The sequence below is a fragment of the Chelonia mydas genome, chromosome 2, assembly GCF_015237465.2.
Source record: "Chelonia mydas isolate rCheMyd1 chromosome 2, rCheMyd1.pri.v2, whole genome shotgun sequence".
Classification (NCBI taxonomy): Eukaryota; Metazoa; Chordata; order Testudines; family Cheloniidae; genus Chelonia; species Chelonia mydas.
The window spans coordinates 66,953,821-66,973,705 of record NC_057850.1 but is presented as its reverse complement, the minus strand read 5'-3'; the positions used below and the strand labels follow the sequence as shown (position 1 = coordinate 66,973,705).

Genomic DNA, 19,885 nt, shown 5'->3' with positions numbered 1-19,885 from the left:
AACTGTGATTAATTGACAGTTCTAGTTGTAATGCATTTCCTTCAGTACATACATCTTTCCCTCTCACTCTCAGCCTCACTACACTAATATGTACCGGTGTCTGGAGTTGGTCTGTGTCACTTGAGTCCTAGCATCTAATCTCACACATAGGAGCAGCAAGAGCTATCTGGCTCATTATCCAGATTATCTATTGCCAGACCACAACAACAAAAGACACTGTAGTGGGAATTGCCTGCCCTTTCTAATTCCTGGATTGAAAAGACAGAAACAAGAATTTAGGGGAAATAGCCACTTTCACCTTCCCTATACATTTTTAAAATTTTATTTATACAGCTATCTGTGCTTTCAGGTTTTATTTTTTCGGGAAAAATGTCACTCAACCATCTGATGTAAAAGTTCAGTAAACAGAATGCTCAGAGCAATATTCTAAACCTAACAGGGGGCTGATATTCCAACTAAACAGTCTATAAACATTCAGGCAACAGCGTGGGTGTCATTACTTACTGGGATATCCACAGGCAGTGCTCATATGCTTTCACGTGCCAACCCAACAGCTAAAACCTGCTTCACAGAATTCCAGATTGTCAACTTTTTGGTGCTTCTGTTATTCAGAACTTACTGTATAGTGCACTTTAGTGTTGCCTGTTTGAAGAATTGGGTACATCATTCCATTCAAAAGTGAATTTGCCAGCTAACACATCAACAATGCTCAACAGCAGTTTCACAAAAGGAATGATCTTGACTATGAACTTGAACATTGAACTGTAGGCTATTTCTGTGTGTTTCATAAATGTAGCATTCATAAATCTTTGTACTGAGGGTTTTTGGCTTTGTGTTTTGTTTAGGGTAAAGGTCATCAGAATGGCAGCATTTTAAAGTTTCAGCCTTTCCTCAGTTCTTTCAGGCCAAATCCAAAAGCCCTAACTTAGAGATGAGCCTGATGAGCTCAGAATGAGTTTTTCTCCAGATTTGTCCTAACTCAAGCATTACAAAAGGTGAGTCAGTTCTCATGTCTCGGCAGTAATGTGCAAGCCCATGGGGACATGAACAACATAATGTCATCAATTGGCAAAGTGGCAGCTAAATTCACCAGCTTAAATGTAATTTGAACATTGCAAATCTACAACTTAAAAACCAAACTTCAAATCTTCAACTCAGCTGGTATGTCCACCTCAGCATATGAATGTGAAAGCTGGAAATCCGCCACAGGTACCAACAGACAGCTAAATGTCTTTGAAAGCAAATGCCACAGGAAAATAGTAGATATTAAATTGAGTAAATTTATAACAAATGCCAATACTCATAAGAGAGTTCAACAACCCCTTATTTACAAAGTCACCGAGAAAAGAAGATGGAAATACATGGGATATGCATTAAAAATTAAGCCAGAGCATCTGCTGTGGCAGATGTGCCTTTGGGCAGCTGGAGGAACACATAAGATGGGCCAACCAAAGGAATCCCTCTGTAAAACAGTATTAAAGATAGAACATTTACGGAACTTAACAATGTAGTGGATATGCAAAGAGTGGCTCATGATAGATGGTAATGTTGGAGCCTTGTTTATGTCTTAAGTGGGAAGGGTTCGCACTCAGATGTCCTGTGTAGTTGTCCCTGTGGGAGTCCAGTTAAAGGGATAACTGAGAAAAGGCCATCCTTCCCAAACTGACCCACTTTACCAGTATGGGCTTGTCTGTAGAGAGAATTGCACAAATTTAAAGGTGTGAATTTAAACTGGCTTAATTAAACAAGCACAAACCTTGGTTTAATCTAAACTGAAACAAACCAGTCATGCTAAAATAAGACTAAAAGAAAAGGAGTACTTGTGGCACCTTAGAGACTTTATTAGTCTCTAAGGTGCCACAAGTACTCCTTTTCTTTTTGCAAATACAGACTAACACGGCTGCTACTCTGAAACCTAAAATAAGACTGTCCACCAATTTAAATAAGGCCTAGTCTATACATAGTTTTGGTATAGGTATAACTATTTTAGTTAGGGGGCTAATTTTTTAAATTGAAATAGTTATACCACTAAAAATCCCTAATGTGGATGCAATTATATTAGTATAAAAGTGCCTCACACCAATATAGCCTATTCCCCTTCCCACACAGCAATAGTTATATGACATGAAGCACATCTTCCTTTGGAGAGCAGAGGGAGGAAGAGGAGTCCTTTCATAGTTCCCTTAGGCCTTTTGCCTTAGAGTACAGTCTGTCCAGCTGCCATTGGCTCACCGGTGACAAGAGGAGGTTTTCACAAAGCACAGAGAGGCGTTAATATAGCTTAGAAGAGCATTACCCAATCTTTGTGTTGTATTTTAGTGCACTCAAAAAATGGGCACCTATAGGAGGGAATACATACTGCATAGAATGGCTGTTCCCTAGTTCCTCCCTGGCCACATAGAGCTTCCGAGGAATGGGGGTTTGTATGGTCATGTGTTTTCTCCCCCTATGTGTTACTGTCGTCCCCTCCCGGCCCCGGCCCCTGGACCACATTCCTGGGATTTTCTTCCTTCCACGTTCTGCTGCAGATGAGTGTATTTAGGCCGAGGAGCGATTACTAAAAGTTAACTCTACCAAAGACCTGCGTAGTAGTATTAAAAGACATAACATTTGCTGCAGCTAGAGGCAGCCATTTAGATTTAGCAAATGCTATTTTATTTATTCAGGCTGAAAGGTCAGTATTATCCTGCCAGCTTTAATTTTCTGCATTTAAAATGTCACCCCAAACAGTTAGCTTAGGTAACATTTGTGCTTGCTACATATCTTTTACTATTTCCTATGTCAGATAAGGTCTTTTATGTCTAAAGAATGCTAATGAAGTTTGAGAACCAGTCTTGAAGAAACACTATTTAAGGAGATGAAGCACCTTTTAAAGATTACTCTCTCAAATCCAAGGGGTTTTGAATTCTCTTGTTTTTCTAAGTGCTTTGACATGTCCTCTTCTGCCACCATCTCTTTGCCATCTTGATTTGTCTTTTTCTGTGCAAGAAAGACTGTTAGAATGACCGGAAGGAAGATTTTATGCCTCTAGCCTCCATGCTGGTGGTCACAATTATTTGTGTCTGTGTAGATAAGTGGACTTACTGCTGGAGCTGAGCATGGTGTGGAAGGCTCTTTCCTCTCTAGCACCCCTGTTGACAGTTGCTCTGCCTCTGTGATGGTCTCTCTTCCCCTAACTCAGCCTTCTGGACAGGCCACAATTTAGCCCTACTCCTTTTGGGATAACGAAGTGGCCAATAAATAAAAGTGCAATTCCTCAAATCAGGTCTTTGGCTCGAAATCAGGAAGAGCAGGGAATTAAATCTGGGTCTCTCACATCCTAGCTGAGTGCCCTAAGTGCTGGGCTATTGGCTATTCTTTGATGGGTCTCTCTCTCTCTCCTTCCAGAAACCTTCATGACAAATATTTGTCTAAACCAGCCTTTTCCAATGAAAAGTTTAGGCTTCAACAAACCAGTGTTTTTCCAACAAAAAACTGGTTTGCTGGAAACTTCGTGACCAGCTCTAATGATGATTATTTCTGCCCTTGCACTGTGAATATGCTGTAGAATGGCATGAAGCTCCGGATCAAGTCAGAGGCAGTAACTTGCCCTTTAAATTTGCTTTTGAAATTAAGTTTGAAAAAGCCAGTGGAAAAGCTATTCCTGTGCAAAAGGGCTCCTTTTGTATCAATTTTTGTAAGTATTTTAACAAATGCATTTAGCTTTTCTTTTGTTCCTGACTGTGGTTTGAACATACAGGTCAGTGTGACCTTACAACTTCCTAGGGAAAAATTAGTTGCAGAATGATGGCACACAAAATAAAAGACACTGACATAAATTAGCGAATTTCTGGGGTTTCTGCAAAATAGATTTGCCATTTCTTGGCATGCTATGCCCTAATCTCCCACCTTTGCTGCAGCAGCATCTGCTGTGATTTTCTTATCATACATTGGGTAATCCAAACTGAATGTTGTTATTCAAAAACTGCACTCCACTCATTTGCATGTATCTGATTTAACTTGACTCCAGATAACCTTGTTGTGATAATGAGTTTTTAATACAGCTCCACAGAATGTTTAAAATGCCCCACTTCCAAAGATGATATTCCTAAAAATGGGAAGTGAAGACTAATGCACATAATACACACAAAAAGAAAGGAGTACTTAGTCTCTAAGGTGCCACAAGCACTCCTCTTCTTTTTGCGAATACAGACTAACACGGCTGCTACTCTGAAACCTGTCGTAATACACACAGCCACTCTGTGCCATGCTATTACAGATCAGTTTGGCAGCAGCTTGAATAATTGTGGATTAACTCAATTTAACAAACGTAGGCCCAGGTTCAAAGAAGCTGTTTTGGAGAGATGTAACCTGGCAGGGAATGGAAGCTATGAGTTGTGGCAGTGTTGCTAGTAGCTCTTTCAGCTAACTTCACCAAAGTGGTGAGGTGAATTGGGGACATCCCCAGGCTGTCCTCAGCACACCCTCTTCCTGGCCAGTGCAGCCCATTTTGAGGGCTATGAATTTTCCCTATGATTCCCAGCCTACATGCCACCCAATGAAAGTGTTTTACACCTTTTCCATTGCTGCAATTTACTGACCACCACCGGGGACTTCTGCCAGGGTCAACACCGTGGGAAGGCTGAATCTGGTGCCTAGTGCTGAATTGCCATGGAATGGCTTGAGCAGTTTGACTAAAACAACAACAGATTCAAACTGAGATTTCAAAAACCCCATTGGTTAGTTTGTTATCCACATTAATGTTATTTTTCTTGCACCCCTGCACACCATTGCTCCAGCCAGACGCAGGAGTTGAAGATCCAAGTTACCCCATGAGCAGAGCCTGACTAGGAGAAGGAGGTACTAGAACTATCACAAGAAGTTCTTTCTCTTGACATTTCCGAATGAATATTAATGACCCAAAAGGTTTGGCTAAACTTCATCTAAGCCTCCCAAGTTTTGGCATGCCTATCCAAAGCAAACCCCTGGAGTTTCATCCACTACTGAGCTTGTTGCTTTGGTCTAAGACATAGCCTGGGGCCAGGGGAAACATTTGTAACAGAGGGGAAGAAATGCTCTAATGGTTAAGGCACTGGGAATCAGGAGATCTGTTTCTATTCTTGGCTCTGCCACAGACATTCTATGTGAGCTTGCCCAAATCTCTTAAATTACATGTTGGCTGAAAAATGATAAGATATTAACTCTTACACTTCATAAACTAACCACTATCAGCTCTGTGTTAGGAAGAGGCTTCCTTCCATAAAAAAAGACTACAGCATATATGTACATTAGGGATTTACACCTTCTTTTGAAGCATCTGGTATTAAGCTCTGTTAGAGGCAGGACTATATGGACCACTGGTTAGAGTCATAGATTCCAAGGCCAGGAGGGACCCTGGTGATCATCTAGTCTGACCGCCTGAATAACACAGGCCATAGAACTTCGGACATTGTACAGCAAAGTCTACATTCCTTCTCTCTCTGTGCAGTTGTCTCCTCACTTCTAAATCCGCCCTCTCCCACTTCCCACCCCCGACTGCCCCCCTCAGAACCCCTGACCCATCCAAATCCCCCTGCTCCTTGTCCCCTGACCGCCCCTTCCCGGGACCCTCGCCCCTAACCCCCCCCGGACCTCACCCCCTATCCAACCCCCCCTTCTCCCTGTCCCCTGACTGCCCCACACCCTCTCGATACCCCCACCCCCTGACAGGCCCCGCGGGACTCTCATGCCTATCCAACCCCCCTGTTCCCTGTCCCCTGACTGCCCTGACCCCTATGCACACCCCCGCCCCTAACTGTCCCCTGGGACCACACCCCCATCCAACCTCACCTGCTCCCTATCCCCTGACTGCCCCAACCCCTATCCACACCCCCGCCCTCTGACAACCCCCCCGCCCCCGGAATTCCCATGCCTATCCAATGTCCTCTGTTCCCCATCCCCTGACTGCCCCCTGGAGAACCTCCTCCCCATCCAACCGCCCCCTGATCCCTGTCCCCTGACTGATTCCCGGGACCCCCTGCCCCTTATTCAACCCCTGCCCCGCCCTGCCCGCTTACAATGCTGCTCAGAGCAGCAGGAACAGCAGGCCAGAGCGCTGGCGGCGCGGTGCGCTGCAGCTGCAGGGGAGGGAGGACAGAAGGGGAGGGGTCAGGGGCTAGCCTCCCCGGGAGCTCACGGGCTGGGCAGGACTGTCCCACGGGCCAGATGTGGCCCACAGACCATAGTTTGCCCACCTCTGTTCTAGGTGCTACTGCTGCACAAATAATAAAAGGGTGGTATTCCAGTTATTGCTAGTGTGAAGCCACATCCAGGACTATTACATCAATTGCTGATATAATGGTGAATGCAAAGGATAATTTTTAGATGTCTACTACCTTATTGTACCCCTAAATCAGGAATAGTAGGTATGTGTGTAAATGCTTATTTCTGCCTGTAATTAGTTTGGCCAATGGTGATACCGGTGCAAAAAGACAGTCCGAGTTGGGGCCTCATTTAAAAACTGGGCCTCTAATCTGTAAGAAAAGAATAGTGATCTTTCACAGATTTTCTGTTTCTGCTTCTTGTTTAAATATGGGAGGGTTGGGGGATGGCTACCCAATCACCTACCTCACTGCCCATAAAGGGCAAAGGGAGAGGAATTATGTCGTTCAGTGCTCATAAATCACTGGTCATAAGGCAAATGTAGAACAGCAAGTGGTATTGCCACTAGGAGCACACCATTACTGTAAAAGGAAGGCTGCTGATGGCTCCTGTTAGCGATTCCAAAAGTGAGTGAGTGATGTTACTACTGGGATGCTGGAGATGGTGTTTGGAAAGGTGTGCAGTACATCTACGTATGCTCCTTGGAGGGAGGTGAGGACAGCAGAAGAAACCAGTGGCTATACTTTTTTAGTATATGGTGTACAAGAGACACAGCTGACTGTGTTGTGCTGCAGGGTTCTGGAGTCTGGTCCAGGAGCCCTTGTGTCTACTGTGACTGAGTGTCTTGTCAGCCAGTGGACTGACTGTGTTAACAGAACTGAACAATTTGCTTATGGATATAGGAATCAAGCCATTTACTGCTTGTTTTTCTGAGCCTTAATATTGATGTCATCCCTCACTCTGTCCAACATTTACCATAATACTGCATTGTGCATCCAGTTATCTCATCATGCTCATGCCCACATAGTCCTTGTTGTTTTGTTGCCTTCTCTAAGTCACTTGGGATGTCAGAAAGGTTGCTGTCTTGATCATCACTAGATGTTGCCAATGCCTTCTGTTGCCTCATTGGTCCTTCCTGGATTGTGTTCTTTGCCAGTCAATCACCGTGTAGTTTATTGCCACTTTACACCATCCCTGTCTGGCTAATTGCTGCTTTGTCCCGCCTCCACTACAACACTCAACGTGGGCAGAGTCCAAAGCTGCAATGTTAAGCTACACTTTCCTCACACATCCCTGTGGTGTGCATTGAGGAGCACCCAGTACTGCAGACTCATCCTTGCTCACACCCACATTTCTCTAGACTACACCCCTGTTTTTGTTTGGTGTGCACTGACTGAGGGCAGGCTGGAGCTCCACTCACTGCACAGCCCTGCCATTGGGGAGAGTGACAGCAGTGATTTTTCTATGTGAACTGACACCGTGGTGACTGTGTCTGGAATATTCTATGTCACAGAGTTCATAAATCCTGTCAGATACAGCTGAAGTTAGAGCCCAAGAGTGAAGTGAGGCTGGATGTTGCCTGTATATCAAGACCCTGTCTCGCTGTGCTAACTCAGTTTTGTTGTTGGGGCTTTCGGGGTGGGGAGTGGAAAGCGGGATGGGTGTTGCAGTGTTTGTTTTATCTCATCAAATTAAAATGGTTAATTAATATTTAATAGTTATTAATTACAAGAGCATGATTGGCTGGTTGGATATTGTGATTCATAACAATTACAAGTGAATGGTATAAAGTCTTCGCATCTAGTCAGATACCTCCTCCTTCATGGGACGCATGAATTTTGTGGGTAACCAGATGCACCCCTGTTATCCATGTCAGAAAGTTCTATTCAGGCAGTAACATTTGAAGTATTACTGGACTCACTGTTTAACTGAGTCTCCAATTTGGAAACAAAGAGGGTCATAGTGAGTAAATGGCTAATTTAGGTCAGTTTGAAAATAAATTAACAACAAAGTAACTTAACTGCTCTGGGATCACTGATTAATTTTACCTTTTTCTTCCCTTTTGTCCCTTTTGCTTCCCTTCTCTTTCCTCCCCGCCCCCAACCTCTCCTTCTGCTTGGGTAGTTTGATCCATCTGGGGCAGGACCAGCAGCAGCAGAAATTAGGTCAGCAGCACCTGCATAAAGATGACAAGATGCTGATGCTTCATAGTAGCAAAAACTACCTGAGTAAAATTGGGGTGGGAGTAAGGAGAAGAACGCTCTCAGGTGTTGCTCAGTCAGCAAGAGGGGAAGCTTTCCTGTCCTAATAAATGGAATGATTATGGAGCAGGAGCAATCTGGGCAAGAGGGAGGAGATAGACAGGGGCAGCTGGGCGAGACCCTGCTGACAGAGAAACCACTTGGCCACTGAACTCCTTCCTGTGTCACATTGCCCCACCCCCCAGCACATACTGCAGCAGCTGTCAACTGATTTCTGTTCTCATCCTGGCATCTGCCTCCAGCCCTCTGTTTGAATGAAACATCCTCTCCTTCAGGTAAGAGAGGTGGCTGGTAGAAAAGACTCAAGGTTTCCTTCCTGACAGCAGATCAAAGGCCACCCAGAAGAGAGCACAGGTGTCCCAGCAGCTGCTATAGTCTATGCAAAGAACATGGAAGGTTTCTCAGTGACTGGGTAACTTCACTGTCCATCAGCAACCATCCCTTTGCCTCCAACAAAACCAGTTGCTCCTACACCTGCAGCTTTCCATTTATTTGGCTGGTAGCCTGGTGCTTTTCCTCTTGCTCCCTCAGCCTATTGGATGCCTTGGTAGGCCCATGTGTTTTCCATCCACCTCTGCTCATCTTCAGGTGACTGCTGTCTGTAGCAGCAGTCTGTTGTCTTCAAGCAGGTGCTGATTCTGGTCCCACCCTCTGCAGCTGTTATATAGAAACCATCTGAATATGGGCTAGGGAATTTGTAGCTATCCCCCCTTCAAAACATATCCAGACTACCATAAAAATATTTTAAGCTGGCCAAGGTTAGTATTTTATTCATCCTGCCTCTCACTCCGGAGAACAGGGCTAATAAGCACAGCAACTCTTTAAGGCCCTGATCCTACAATTAGCTCCATGTATGCTGGACTCCTCTGCCCACAAAGAGTCCCACTGAAGTCAGTATGGGTCTATGTGAGCATAAGGGTCTGCCCAAGCAGAGCCTGTTGCAGGTTTAGGACATTTGGACTGAAGTTAGTAGATCTTTTCATTTCCTTCAATGGGTTTTGCAGAAGGCCATAGATGAGCTCAGCTTTTCTATGTTTCTAAAATGCCTTATCTTTGAAAGTAATAGAATGCATTTAACAAATTAGACAAAAGTGCTAAGCTTTCAAAAATGGCTTTTTTAAGAAAAGTTTTTGTTTTGTTTTCCACTGAACAAAATACTATGGACTAGAATATTGTGTCCCTTCTGAATATAGTCCCCTCTATCCATTATCCTGAAGCATGTTGGGACAAGGTGGGTTAGTTTAGAGTAAAAATGGTGCTTGTAAAATATTCTGCAGTGTCTTCTTAATCTCTCTTTTATTTCTAGGTATTTCCACACGATATACTTAGGTATCCGCAGTCGACAAAGTGGAGAGAATGACAGATGGCGGTTTTATTGGAAAATGGTATATGAGTATGCAGATGTGAGTATGCTGCACTTGCTAGCCACGTTTCTGGAAAGTGCACCACAGTTGGTTCTGCAGCTCTGTATTGTTGTACAGACTCGTACTCTACAGGCTCTCCAAGGTAAGGGGTCATTTCAGGTAATTTCATCATTTAGGAGGATGTCATATATGGACATGCATGCTCTGTTCTTTCCAGCCAGCCACTGTGTATGTTGTTCTCACCTCATAAGAATGAGGTCTCCCTACTGACTTCTATTATTGTTTTAACAATTACTGTGTCAAAAACACACTATTTTCTTCAGCACTTCTTGTCACTCCTGGTTAGTGGTAGTTACTATTCTGTTTTGCCCAATCTACACCCTTTAAGAGAAACAGGGATGGCATTGTATTTACCAGAGATGGTTTTTACCAGGTAAAATCATGGTTTTCACCGCTCCAAGAAAAACTAATTAGTCCCAGTTTTAAGGCATTTTCTATTTTAAAAACTGTTTTGTTAATGCATACCACATTACACTTAATTTAGGTACATACTCAAATTGTGGTTACATAAGACAGTAGATTTGCAGATTAATTCAGGGTTGTACAAATGCAAGTGAAATTGCAGTGAGTATAATACTAATATATGTAATTATAATGCTGAACATCAGAATGTCTGTATACATTTTGGTTCAGTATTTTCTCAACAAAGTTATACATGTCATGTCTTATAATTCAGTTTTCAATATTATATAAACAGTCAAAAACATCTGATTATATGAAAACAACAATAATGCAGAGTTGTAAGCCTGAAGCATTCTGCGATCAGAAACATGCAGGGTTACAGATGACCAGTTCAGGTCTCTTTGGTCACGCAGCATTCTGTAGAGAGGACCAACTTTGATGTAGTGGCTAGACCAAGCCTTCTCCTAAGTTTTTTGAATGGATATATCCAAAGTTTGAAAAGATTTGTTCTGTGCGTGCTGAACTTGCTAGACCCTGAAGCAATTATTTTGCCCAGTTTAAACCAAGGTCAAGACAGTGTATTTACCAGCACCCAGTCCTAAAGTAGTTTTTCCTGGGAAATTTTCAACCATAAATAGAAAGACGCCCTCATGATTATCCACTTAAGGGAATAAAACCAGCACTATTTTCCCTCTCTTTATTCCTGGGCATGTTCAAACTTTTTTTAAAAAAAATCCAGTGATTAGGTTCATCTAGATATTGTGCAAAGGAGAAAATGGCATAGCTGAGAGCAATGATTTTGGAAAGGAGATGTCAAAGTCTTATGAAATGTTTGGCCATCAGTTCTCAGCCAGGTGTACCTGAAATAGTATCTTTGACTGATGGGTTTTGCAAATAGACCAAGTCCTTGAAGCTTTATGCTTAGTTCTTACTTAGGTTTGATTTTGTGCAGCAGGCCTTTTTATTACTTTAAAATAGTAAATGCAAACATGCATCCTTGATGCAGACCTTCTCTATGGATTGGCAGTACAGTGATACAGTTCTGTTACCAATGAAAATACCCTTTTCTCCAATGCTTATTTAATACTCTTTTTGCCCGTTCTTAGCTTTCCTTTCTTACTGTAGCATTGTTGTGCCTTATTGTTGCATTAATACATAAGCTCGTGCCAGGAGAGGGCACCTCGGGATCCTGGGGACCAGTGAACTCAGACTATGTGGGGAAGGATATTATGACATACCCAGAGTACAATCTGGATTGATGAACATCTGTGTCACCTCAGATGTCTAATCTAGGGTACCTTTTACACTGCTTCATTGCAAAAGCAACCAGTCCTGGTCTGTTCATGCACAGCCTCCAGCATGTAAGTTACTCTTAGTTACAATGTATGAGTGCTGCAGCCAACCACTCTTGGATTACACTGTAGAGTGACACCAGCAAACTCCGCATTCGAGAGTTTCCCCAGAAATGTACATCTTGTACTGCCCAGCTCTCTCCTAAGCAATACAAGCTCATATAAAGTCCGTCGTTTGAGGTAACAGGATTTGTGCATATTTTCTAAAAGAGTTTCCCAAACACTTCACTTAAAACACACTGGTTTAGATAAAATAAGTTTATTCTAAGATTTAAAGTGAATATAAGTAACTAGGCATTAAAAGTCAGAATTGGTTACAAGAAAAATTAAACTAAAATGCAGCTAATGCCTAATTTAGCAAACTAAAATGAATTCAAAGCCCAGGTCTCTCTCACCACATGTTACAGCAATCTTTCTGGCTGAACTACATTCAGTCAGGATCCCCTCCTCCAGTCCAATGTCACTTCCTTTGTTCTTCAGGTGTTGTGAATGCTGCGGTCAGAAAGAGAGGGAGGAATATTTTGGGGCATCTGCTCTCTCTTTTTACAATTCTTTCTCTTCTTCAAGAAGCATCTCTAGCTGAGGTTCAGGAGACAAAATATCTCCTGGGAACCCCGAATGGGAACCCCGTGCTGTTTTTGTCAAGATATAGATTTTTCACCCACACCCTCTTTCCTACCAGAGCCTGGCCACTCCCCAGAACTGGAACACATTTTAGTAATGCAATACAGTAGAATCATACAACTTTGCATACAATGTCGCTACACATATTTTACCTGGACAGTAATGATCAGCAAATCATGAGTTTTCAAATGATACCTCACAAAGCATACTTTATAAAAAATGTATTGCAGTCCTATAAAAGGGGGTGAACACGGGTACAGACTGTCACAGATATACATTATTATTACTATTTATTATTAAGAACAACTACTGTGCTTGCCACTGTACAAGACAAAGAGTAAAGATAGCTCTTGAGTTGTCTGTCGAGAAATTGGAAACCTCTCTGCATACATCTTTTGAGAATAGGTGGGATAAGGCAGTCCATAGGTTGTTATCTATTCTTTGATTGCTGCTGAAGTACTTCAGATATAAACTTTTTTTGAAAAAAAGCTTATCACCCCATGCCAAGCATTCAAAGCTATTTACACTTGGAAGAATGTACTGTCACTTTAAGAAATACATTGTTAACTGATTGTGCTTTGGCTCTCTAAGAAAAAAGTCAAAGAGAAATTTAGTTAGAGAAATATAGCCAGAATATTGTACCATTAGCTGTAAATTGGGTATCTTCATAAATCCTTAATATAGAAGGATCCTCACCTTCATTTTGGTGTAATAATAGGTGTCTATGAGAAATGTGACTAGTGGGGAGACATTCAACCTGTGAAATACCCTGTAAATGCTTTTTACTTAAAATATCTGAAAGACTTCAGTTTAGCAAAGAAGGTTCCTGAGACCTGCAATCAGTGAGCTGTGTGAATTTTATGGTGAGACCCCTTCTGGTGTCTGATACATAACTAAGTGTGGGCTGGCAACAGTTTCTGATCTCCCACCCAACCCTTTTCTCCCATCCTCCCTGGGGAAAACACCCCATTTAAAAAAACTAAGAAAATTAAACAAGACTTAAAACAACCTTAAAAATTGTATTCCCTTAACGAAAACTGATGCAGTGCTAATATACTGCCAGCTGTGAAAATCCTTCCTCTGTTCTCTTTACTTATTAAAGAAATAAGTTAAAGATAACGCATTGTGCTGTAGGCTGACAGACTTACTGTAGAGCTGCATAAGTAAAGCATAATTTCTCACAGCAGTGCCCTACGAGAGCTGGGTTTTGTTTTGTGTTTTTAAATCCCCAAGCATCACCAGTATGGCTTGCTCTTTGGCTAGCTGTTCAGTGATCCTGTTGCCTATTTTACAGGTTTCCAACAGGGGTCAATACATACAGTTGTTTTTCTTTAGAAGATTGATGCTTGTGTTTTGTTATTACTCAATTTGTCCTTTGTCCCTAAGGGATCTAATTATCCTGAAGATGGATAGAGTGTCAAAACCCTTCCTCTCAGCTCCTCAGGGTACATGAACCACAAATTTGTGGTAGGAAGTGAATGACACTGGAAATTCTTTGGCACATAGACAGGGTATTTTTACAATCAGGACATTAATGACCACAAGAAAAGCTATTGAATATTTTATACACCTGTTACTTTTTTCCCAATGTACAAAAATATGGCATTAAACTCAGGTTACAGACTTGAGGTATGGATTATGTTTAAAGTACAGTGTGTTAAGTAGGCAAGTCAAGGCATTATGATTAGCATGAGTATAATTTATCTGTTTTTGTGGTGATACTGTTACAAGATGCAGATTATTGGTTCTTTTTGTCTTTTAAGATGCTGCTTCCTCATACTCAGATTCTATCACACATTTTCTTTTTTATTGATAAACTGTCTTTAGTAAAGTAAAAAATTTGGAACAAAATAGCTGAGAGAGAGAGAGCACAAGAAAAAGAGCACACAAAATTGCTGACAACACAAACACTAACTCTGAATCTTTACACAGAAAAATGACCATCAATTTCAAACGCCAAGAGGATGCAATTTCTGGATCACGTAACACTCGCACTTATTTGGGGTCACTAGGGTTTTGAATTAAAAAGTGAGACGTGACTTTGAAGTAAGAATTGTGTGCCATAGTGACTATTACAACAAAAAGTATGCGGGTATGATAACATAAACTTGTACTAGAGAGTGGTATTTTCATTACATTTTGGTACCTTGTGATCGGAGTGGTGACATAACAGCACAGAGGGTGTGATTGTGTGTATAAATATCCTCTAGAGATAAATGGTCAGGGATTTGTTTGCTCTAGCAACTATTTCCATCCTGATTTCAAAATCTTGTTTTGTCCCAATTTGGGATGAAAAATCAACCTCAATATTTTTTGTGGAATGAAATAAGCTGAAATATTTTGTTTTGGAAAGATTGAAATGTTTTCTTTTGACAACATTACAGCAGCACACACATCTGGCACTCCTTGTTAGCAAAATAGGAGCCATTAGTTGTGTGGCAGCTGGGGGGCAGCTGCAGCCATAAGACCTCTGAGAAGCTCACCCTCCACAAAGGTGAAAGGAAACATGGCCACAGCCACCCTCCCCACACATGCTGTGGTCAGCAACACAATTCTAGGATGCTTGAGATCGCATTTTGGCCCCATTCTAAACACACTCCGTTGTGCTCTGAGTGATGCTGGTGGACCTAGCTGACAATATAATGGAAAAGCACTAGTGGTGTCAGCCTCTGCTCTGTAGTAGAGCCAGTGCCTGGTTGCCTTTCTCCCGAGCTGCTGCAGGGTAGCCCCGTGACTGTGTTCCATATGTTTCAGAACACCTGATGTCCCCAGTCTTTTGCGGTCATGGCCCAGACTGACCTTATGACAAATGGCAGTGCTCTTAACCCAGCATGAACTTTGAAATGATGCCAAACCTGGCCAGTTGCCTGTTTAATGCACTCTGAAGGAAGGGGTTGGGGGATAGTAGCCAGTGACAGTTGCTGTTGAGAGAAATGCAGTATGGGAGTACTCCCTTCCCCCACCGTGTTCCTACCAAAGCCACGTCCAGCAAAGATGGAGACAGTGCCTCTTCCCTGCGCCTGGGAGCTGTGACTGCCTGCACCAATCACATCCTTTCCAGGACTGAAGTTTTGAAGCAAAGTTTTAGAGGAAACTGAGGGTCTCTAAGCATTCTATAATAGTAGCAACCTCCTGTGCTGCTGGAGTAACTGAAGCTTTGCTAAGTTCCTCCTGTTCATCATCACTACTATCACCATCTCCTGCATCTTGGTGTTCTTTTGTGCCCAGGGGTAATACTCCTTTCCAGAGGACACAGTCTGCCTTGGGGAAAAGTGAATTCTGCTGACTCCTCCTTCTGATAATCTGGTTCCCTTCTTTTCCTGGGGTTCCTGGTGCAAAGCTTCCATAAGAGCCTCTTGACTGAGCCATCCCAAACCTTGACTGCTGGTCTGTCTTCTTCCAACCCTGAACTGCTCCATAGAAGAATGCTGCCTCTGAGCAGCCTAGCACTGGGGTCTTACAGTCCCTCTAACAGAACTCTCGGGGCCAGTGGGAGGAGTGGGGGAAGAGGGGCGGAGCTGTGAGAGGGATTGTCCAGTATTGCTTGTAGCAGCAGGAGCAGCATCAGAAAAAACATAATTTGTTTGGGAGTCAGACAGCTGGTGCTGACTGAGACTGACCTGGACTTCTTCCACTCCCTCTTTTCATTATCCAGAACGGAGGTGGGCGGGTGGGCTGGCTTTGTGATGTGAAATAAAAGAATATGTCCTGCGTCACAGCAGTACCTGCCAGCAGTGGTGGTCAGAGACATGCACGGTATTTACTGCTGAGACTCTGTCTTCCCTTTAGCCACAGATGCAGGTTCCATCACACAAACTTGGTCCCAGACTTGAGGCCAGCCAGTAAGAGAGAGCTGCCAGTCACACTGTCACTTCATGTGTCTCATCTGAAACAATGTGTATTCATCCAATGAAAGAACCCACAGGGCAAGATGTGACAAGACTGATACACTACGCCAAAATTGGTTGATTTTGAATCATTCTGAAATGTTTTCATTGGGAACTTTTGTTGGAATGGATATGTTCCTATGTAAACTTGTAAATGAAACTTCATTTTCTGATGGAAAGCTGTTCCACCAAAAAATATGTCAGCCAGCAGTACTAGGAACTCTAGAGTTGTTACTGTTACGCAGCTGGCCACCCTTCAGAACTCCAGAGTGGCAACCGGTGTAAAACTCACGTCCTCTTACTCCAACCACACAGGCCATTCGTATATTTCAGTTAACTGTTAGCAGGATAGGTCTTATGGCATATAGTTGAAAGGTCTTGATTTTATCCAGTAGAAGGAAGGGATAGGCATACTGTACATAGTAGCTAGTTCATCACATACTTCCCTACTTCAAGCTTATCCTTGAGCATCTGTCATTCAAAACTCTCTCTTCACACAGGGTAACAAATCTGTAGTCTTATAAATCTTCACAGTTGTCACTATGCTGCACAACTTGGGCACTCGGAACAGTGGGGCAATGGGCATAGCGTTCAGAGCTTCCTTCTTTAAGGGCCCAGGCCACTTCGCCTTGCATCACCTCACATACAAAGTTGGACATCCAGAAGTTGAGTTTGGAGGCTCAGTGCTATTCTTTTGATTGATTCTCCTTCCCTTGCACCCCTCAAAGCAATATTTGCTGTGTATAGCACTGAGTACATTTACAGTACTCAAATAAAAACCATTAAGATTAAAATCCTATGGAGTTTTATGTACATTTATGTGGACATGAGGTGCAGCACTTGGGCTCTGGGCAGGTTGTCAAGCCCTCCTCAGTACTATAAAGGTTATGCACTGTTGCAATGAAACAGCCTAGCTTTGCAGGCAGAGGAAGACAAAAAATAGTGCCAAAAAAAATTGTAAAATTTCCCTTAAACCATCTAATGCAGATTTTCAGTAAATTGTGTGACATGGACAAAGATGGTAAATGGTGGAATAAATGTGTCATCAGCACTTAGTTTGGGATGATCTGTGTGTCTCCTTTGTGTGTATCTAAATGTTATCTCCCACTCATGACAATAAAACTACTATTACCACACACTCATGTGTAGAGCAGTATGCGCAAAAGAGAGAGAGCGCACATGTGATGAATGAGTTACGATTTTGGCACAGGTATTTTTATTAAAAGTCATGGACAGTACACGGGCAATAAATCACAAATTTATTGAAGCCCAAGCCTGAGCTCTACCACCTGGGCTGAAGCCTTAGCCCAAGCCTCACCACCTGGGGCTGAAGCTGATGTGGAGATGTATCTGTACTCTCCTTCAGTAATAAATAGAGGTGGTTCTGTTTTTACTGAACTTGTGACTGTCACTATTCTAGGGATTCTGCCTGCTTGTGTTAAGCCCCATTGAGAAGACCACAAGGTCAGCTAAGAGTACAAAGGTTTATCAGCGTGAGTTTTGGATGGTCACAATACTTAAGACTAGCAAAGCCAAGAGCAAATTGTGAAAGCCATTCCAAATGGATGTCAATATATACTAGCCAGTTATAGACTCATAGACTTTAAGGTCAGAAGGGACCATTATGATCGTCTAGTCTGACCTCATGCACAACACAGGCCACAGAATCTCATGCACCCACTCCTGTAACAAACCCCTAACCTATGTCTGAGCTATTGAAGTCCTCAAATTGTGGTTTAAAGACTCCAAGGTGCAGAGAATCCTCCATCAAGTGACCCGTGCCCCACACTGCAGAGGAAGGTGAAAAACCCCCAGGGCCTCTGTCAATCTGCCCTGGAAGAAAATTCCTTCCCGACCCCAAATATGGCGATCAGCTAAACCCTGAGCATGTGAGCAAGACTCACCAGCCAGCTCCCCACACTGCTGCTCCATGCACCAGGTCCGTGCCAGCCACGATGGCAGTGTGATGGGGCCAGGGGCATGAGCAGGATTTGGCTTTGCCCCGAGCCTAAGCCCAGCCGCACATGGGATCAGCAGTAAGGAGAGCTGCAGAACTTGCAGTTTGAAGTCAGAAACCCTCCGTCATCAGCCCCTGCTCTGGCAGTCTGATCCCACTGCACATGGCTCAGGTGGAACATCTCCACCCCTCCTCCCCCTGTGAGAGACTCTGCTGCCCCTTCCCCATGGGGCACATGTGACCATGGCATAAGAGCTGGTCGGATTTTCATCATAAAATGCTGATTTGTTAAAACTAAAATGTTTTGCAGAAACATTACAGTTTCAATGAACTTTTGCCAAACAAAGATAGGGTTCCAATGAAACCCTGTCCGATTTCCTGCTAGTTTGCCTGGTGGGCTGCCAGGGACCACATGCTTCCAGGGTCCACAGCTCCAGGGCATCCCTGTCATGTGAACTGCCCTGGGGCTGGGGGGAACCCTGGACTTCCAGACTTTGTGCTGCAGAGTCAGGAGCCTCAAAGTCCTTAGAGCCCCAGCTTTAGCAGGGACTTTCAGAATATGTCTACGATGCAATTAAACTTGCAGCTGGCTCATTTCAGCTGACTTGGGCTCACAGGGCTCAGGCTACTGGGTTGTAAAAGTGCAGTGTAGGTGTTCGTGCTCAGGCTGGAGCCTGAGCTCTAGGCAGGACCGGCTCTAGGCACCAGCAAAGCAATATGCATATGCATCCGATGAAGTGAGCTGTAGCTCACAAAAGCTTATGCTCAAATAAATTGGTTAGTCTCTAAGGTGCCACAAGTACTCCTTTTCTTTTAACAAAACAGAATCTATATCTAATGCATATCTAACTAAATTGCTTACTAACTCTTTACAGGAGTTCTGACCTGCATTCCTGCTCTGGTCCCGGCAAAAACATCACACAGACAGAGAGGACCCTTTGTCGTCCCCCCCTCCAGCTTTGAAAGTATCTTGTCTCCTCATTGGTCATTTTGGTCAGGTGCCAGCGAGGTTATCCTAGCTTCTTAACCCTTTACAGGTGAAAGGGTTTTTCCTCTGGGCAGGAGGGATTTAAAGGTGTTTACCCTTCCCTTTATATTTATGACAGAGGGGATGGTCAGGGGGTGGAGAGATGGATAGGGGTCGGGGCTGTCAGGGGGCAGGGAACAGGGGGGTTGAATGGGGGCAGGGGTCCCGGGGGGCAGTCAAGAAGGAGACGGGGTTGGATGGGGTGGAGGGGGGGCAGTCAGGGGACAGAGAGAAGGGGTGGTTGGATGGGGCAGGGGTCCCAGGGGGGCTGTCAGGGAACAGAGGGGGTTAGATGGGGCAGGGGTCCCGGGGGGGCTGTCAGGGGGCAAGAAGCGGGGGGGGGGGGAGATGGGGGGCCATGCCCCCCTCCCCTAACCGGCCCTCCATACAATTTCCGAAATCCCATGTGGCTAAAAAGTTTGCCCGTCCCAATGTAATCTATACATATGTTACTTTTCTAGAAAAAAGATCATTAAAAATGGTTTGGAAAATTTCATACAGATTTTGTTAGAACTATAATTTTGTTAGAACTATAACCAGCCTCCTTCTGGCTGTTTAAAGTACTGTGGCCAACTTTTCAAAGATAAATGCCTAAAGTTAGGCTCCTAAATCATTATTTAAGCAGCTAAATGAGTGGCCTGATTTTCAAAAGTACCAAACAGCCAGCTGCTCCCACTGAAGTTTTGACAATCAGACCACTTATGTGACTAAATGTGGATTTAGAAGCTTAACTTTAGGCACATTTTTTTAATGTTTTGGCCTTTGAATCCAACTATACAGACCTCAAAGGAAGAGGGAAATAATAACCAATTTTCTTTAAGAACATTCTAA

At 43.4% G+C, this 19,885-nt stretch overlaps 1 protein-coding gene across 2 annotated transcripts in view; it reads left to right on the top strand.

Annotated features, from left to right (window-relative positions):
- XKR4 (XK related 4) overlaps positions 1-19,885 on the top strand; it is a 305,832-nt gene that overhangs the window by 186,170 nt on the left and 99,777 nt on the right. For both annotated transcript variants that reach the window (XR_006288526.1, XM_043539622.1), the window contains exon 2: positions 9,688-9,887. Coding sequence is in view for 1 of the 2 variants with exons in the window: in XM_043539622.1 (XP_043395557.1) it covers positions 9,688-9,887 (200 nt within the window). In the remaining variant the exon portion in view is untranslated. The remainder of the gene's footprint in view (positions 1-9,687; positions 9,888-19,885) is intronic.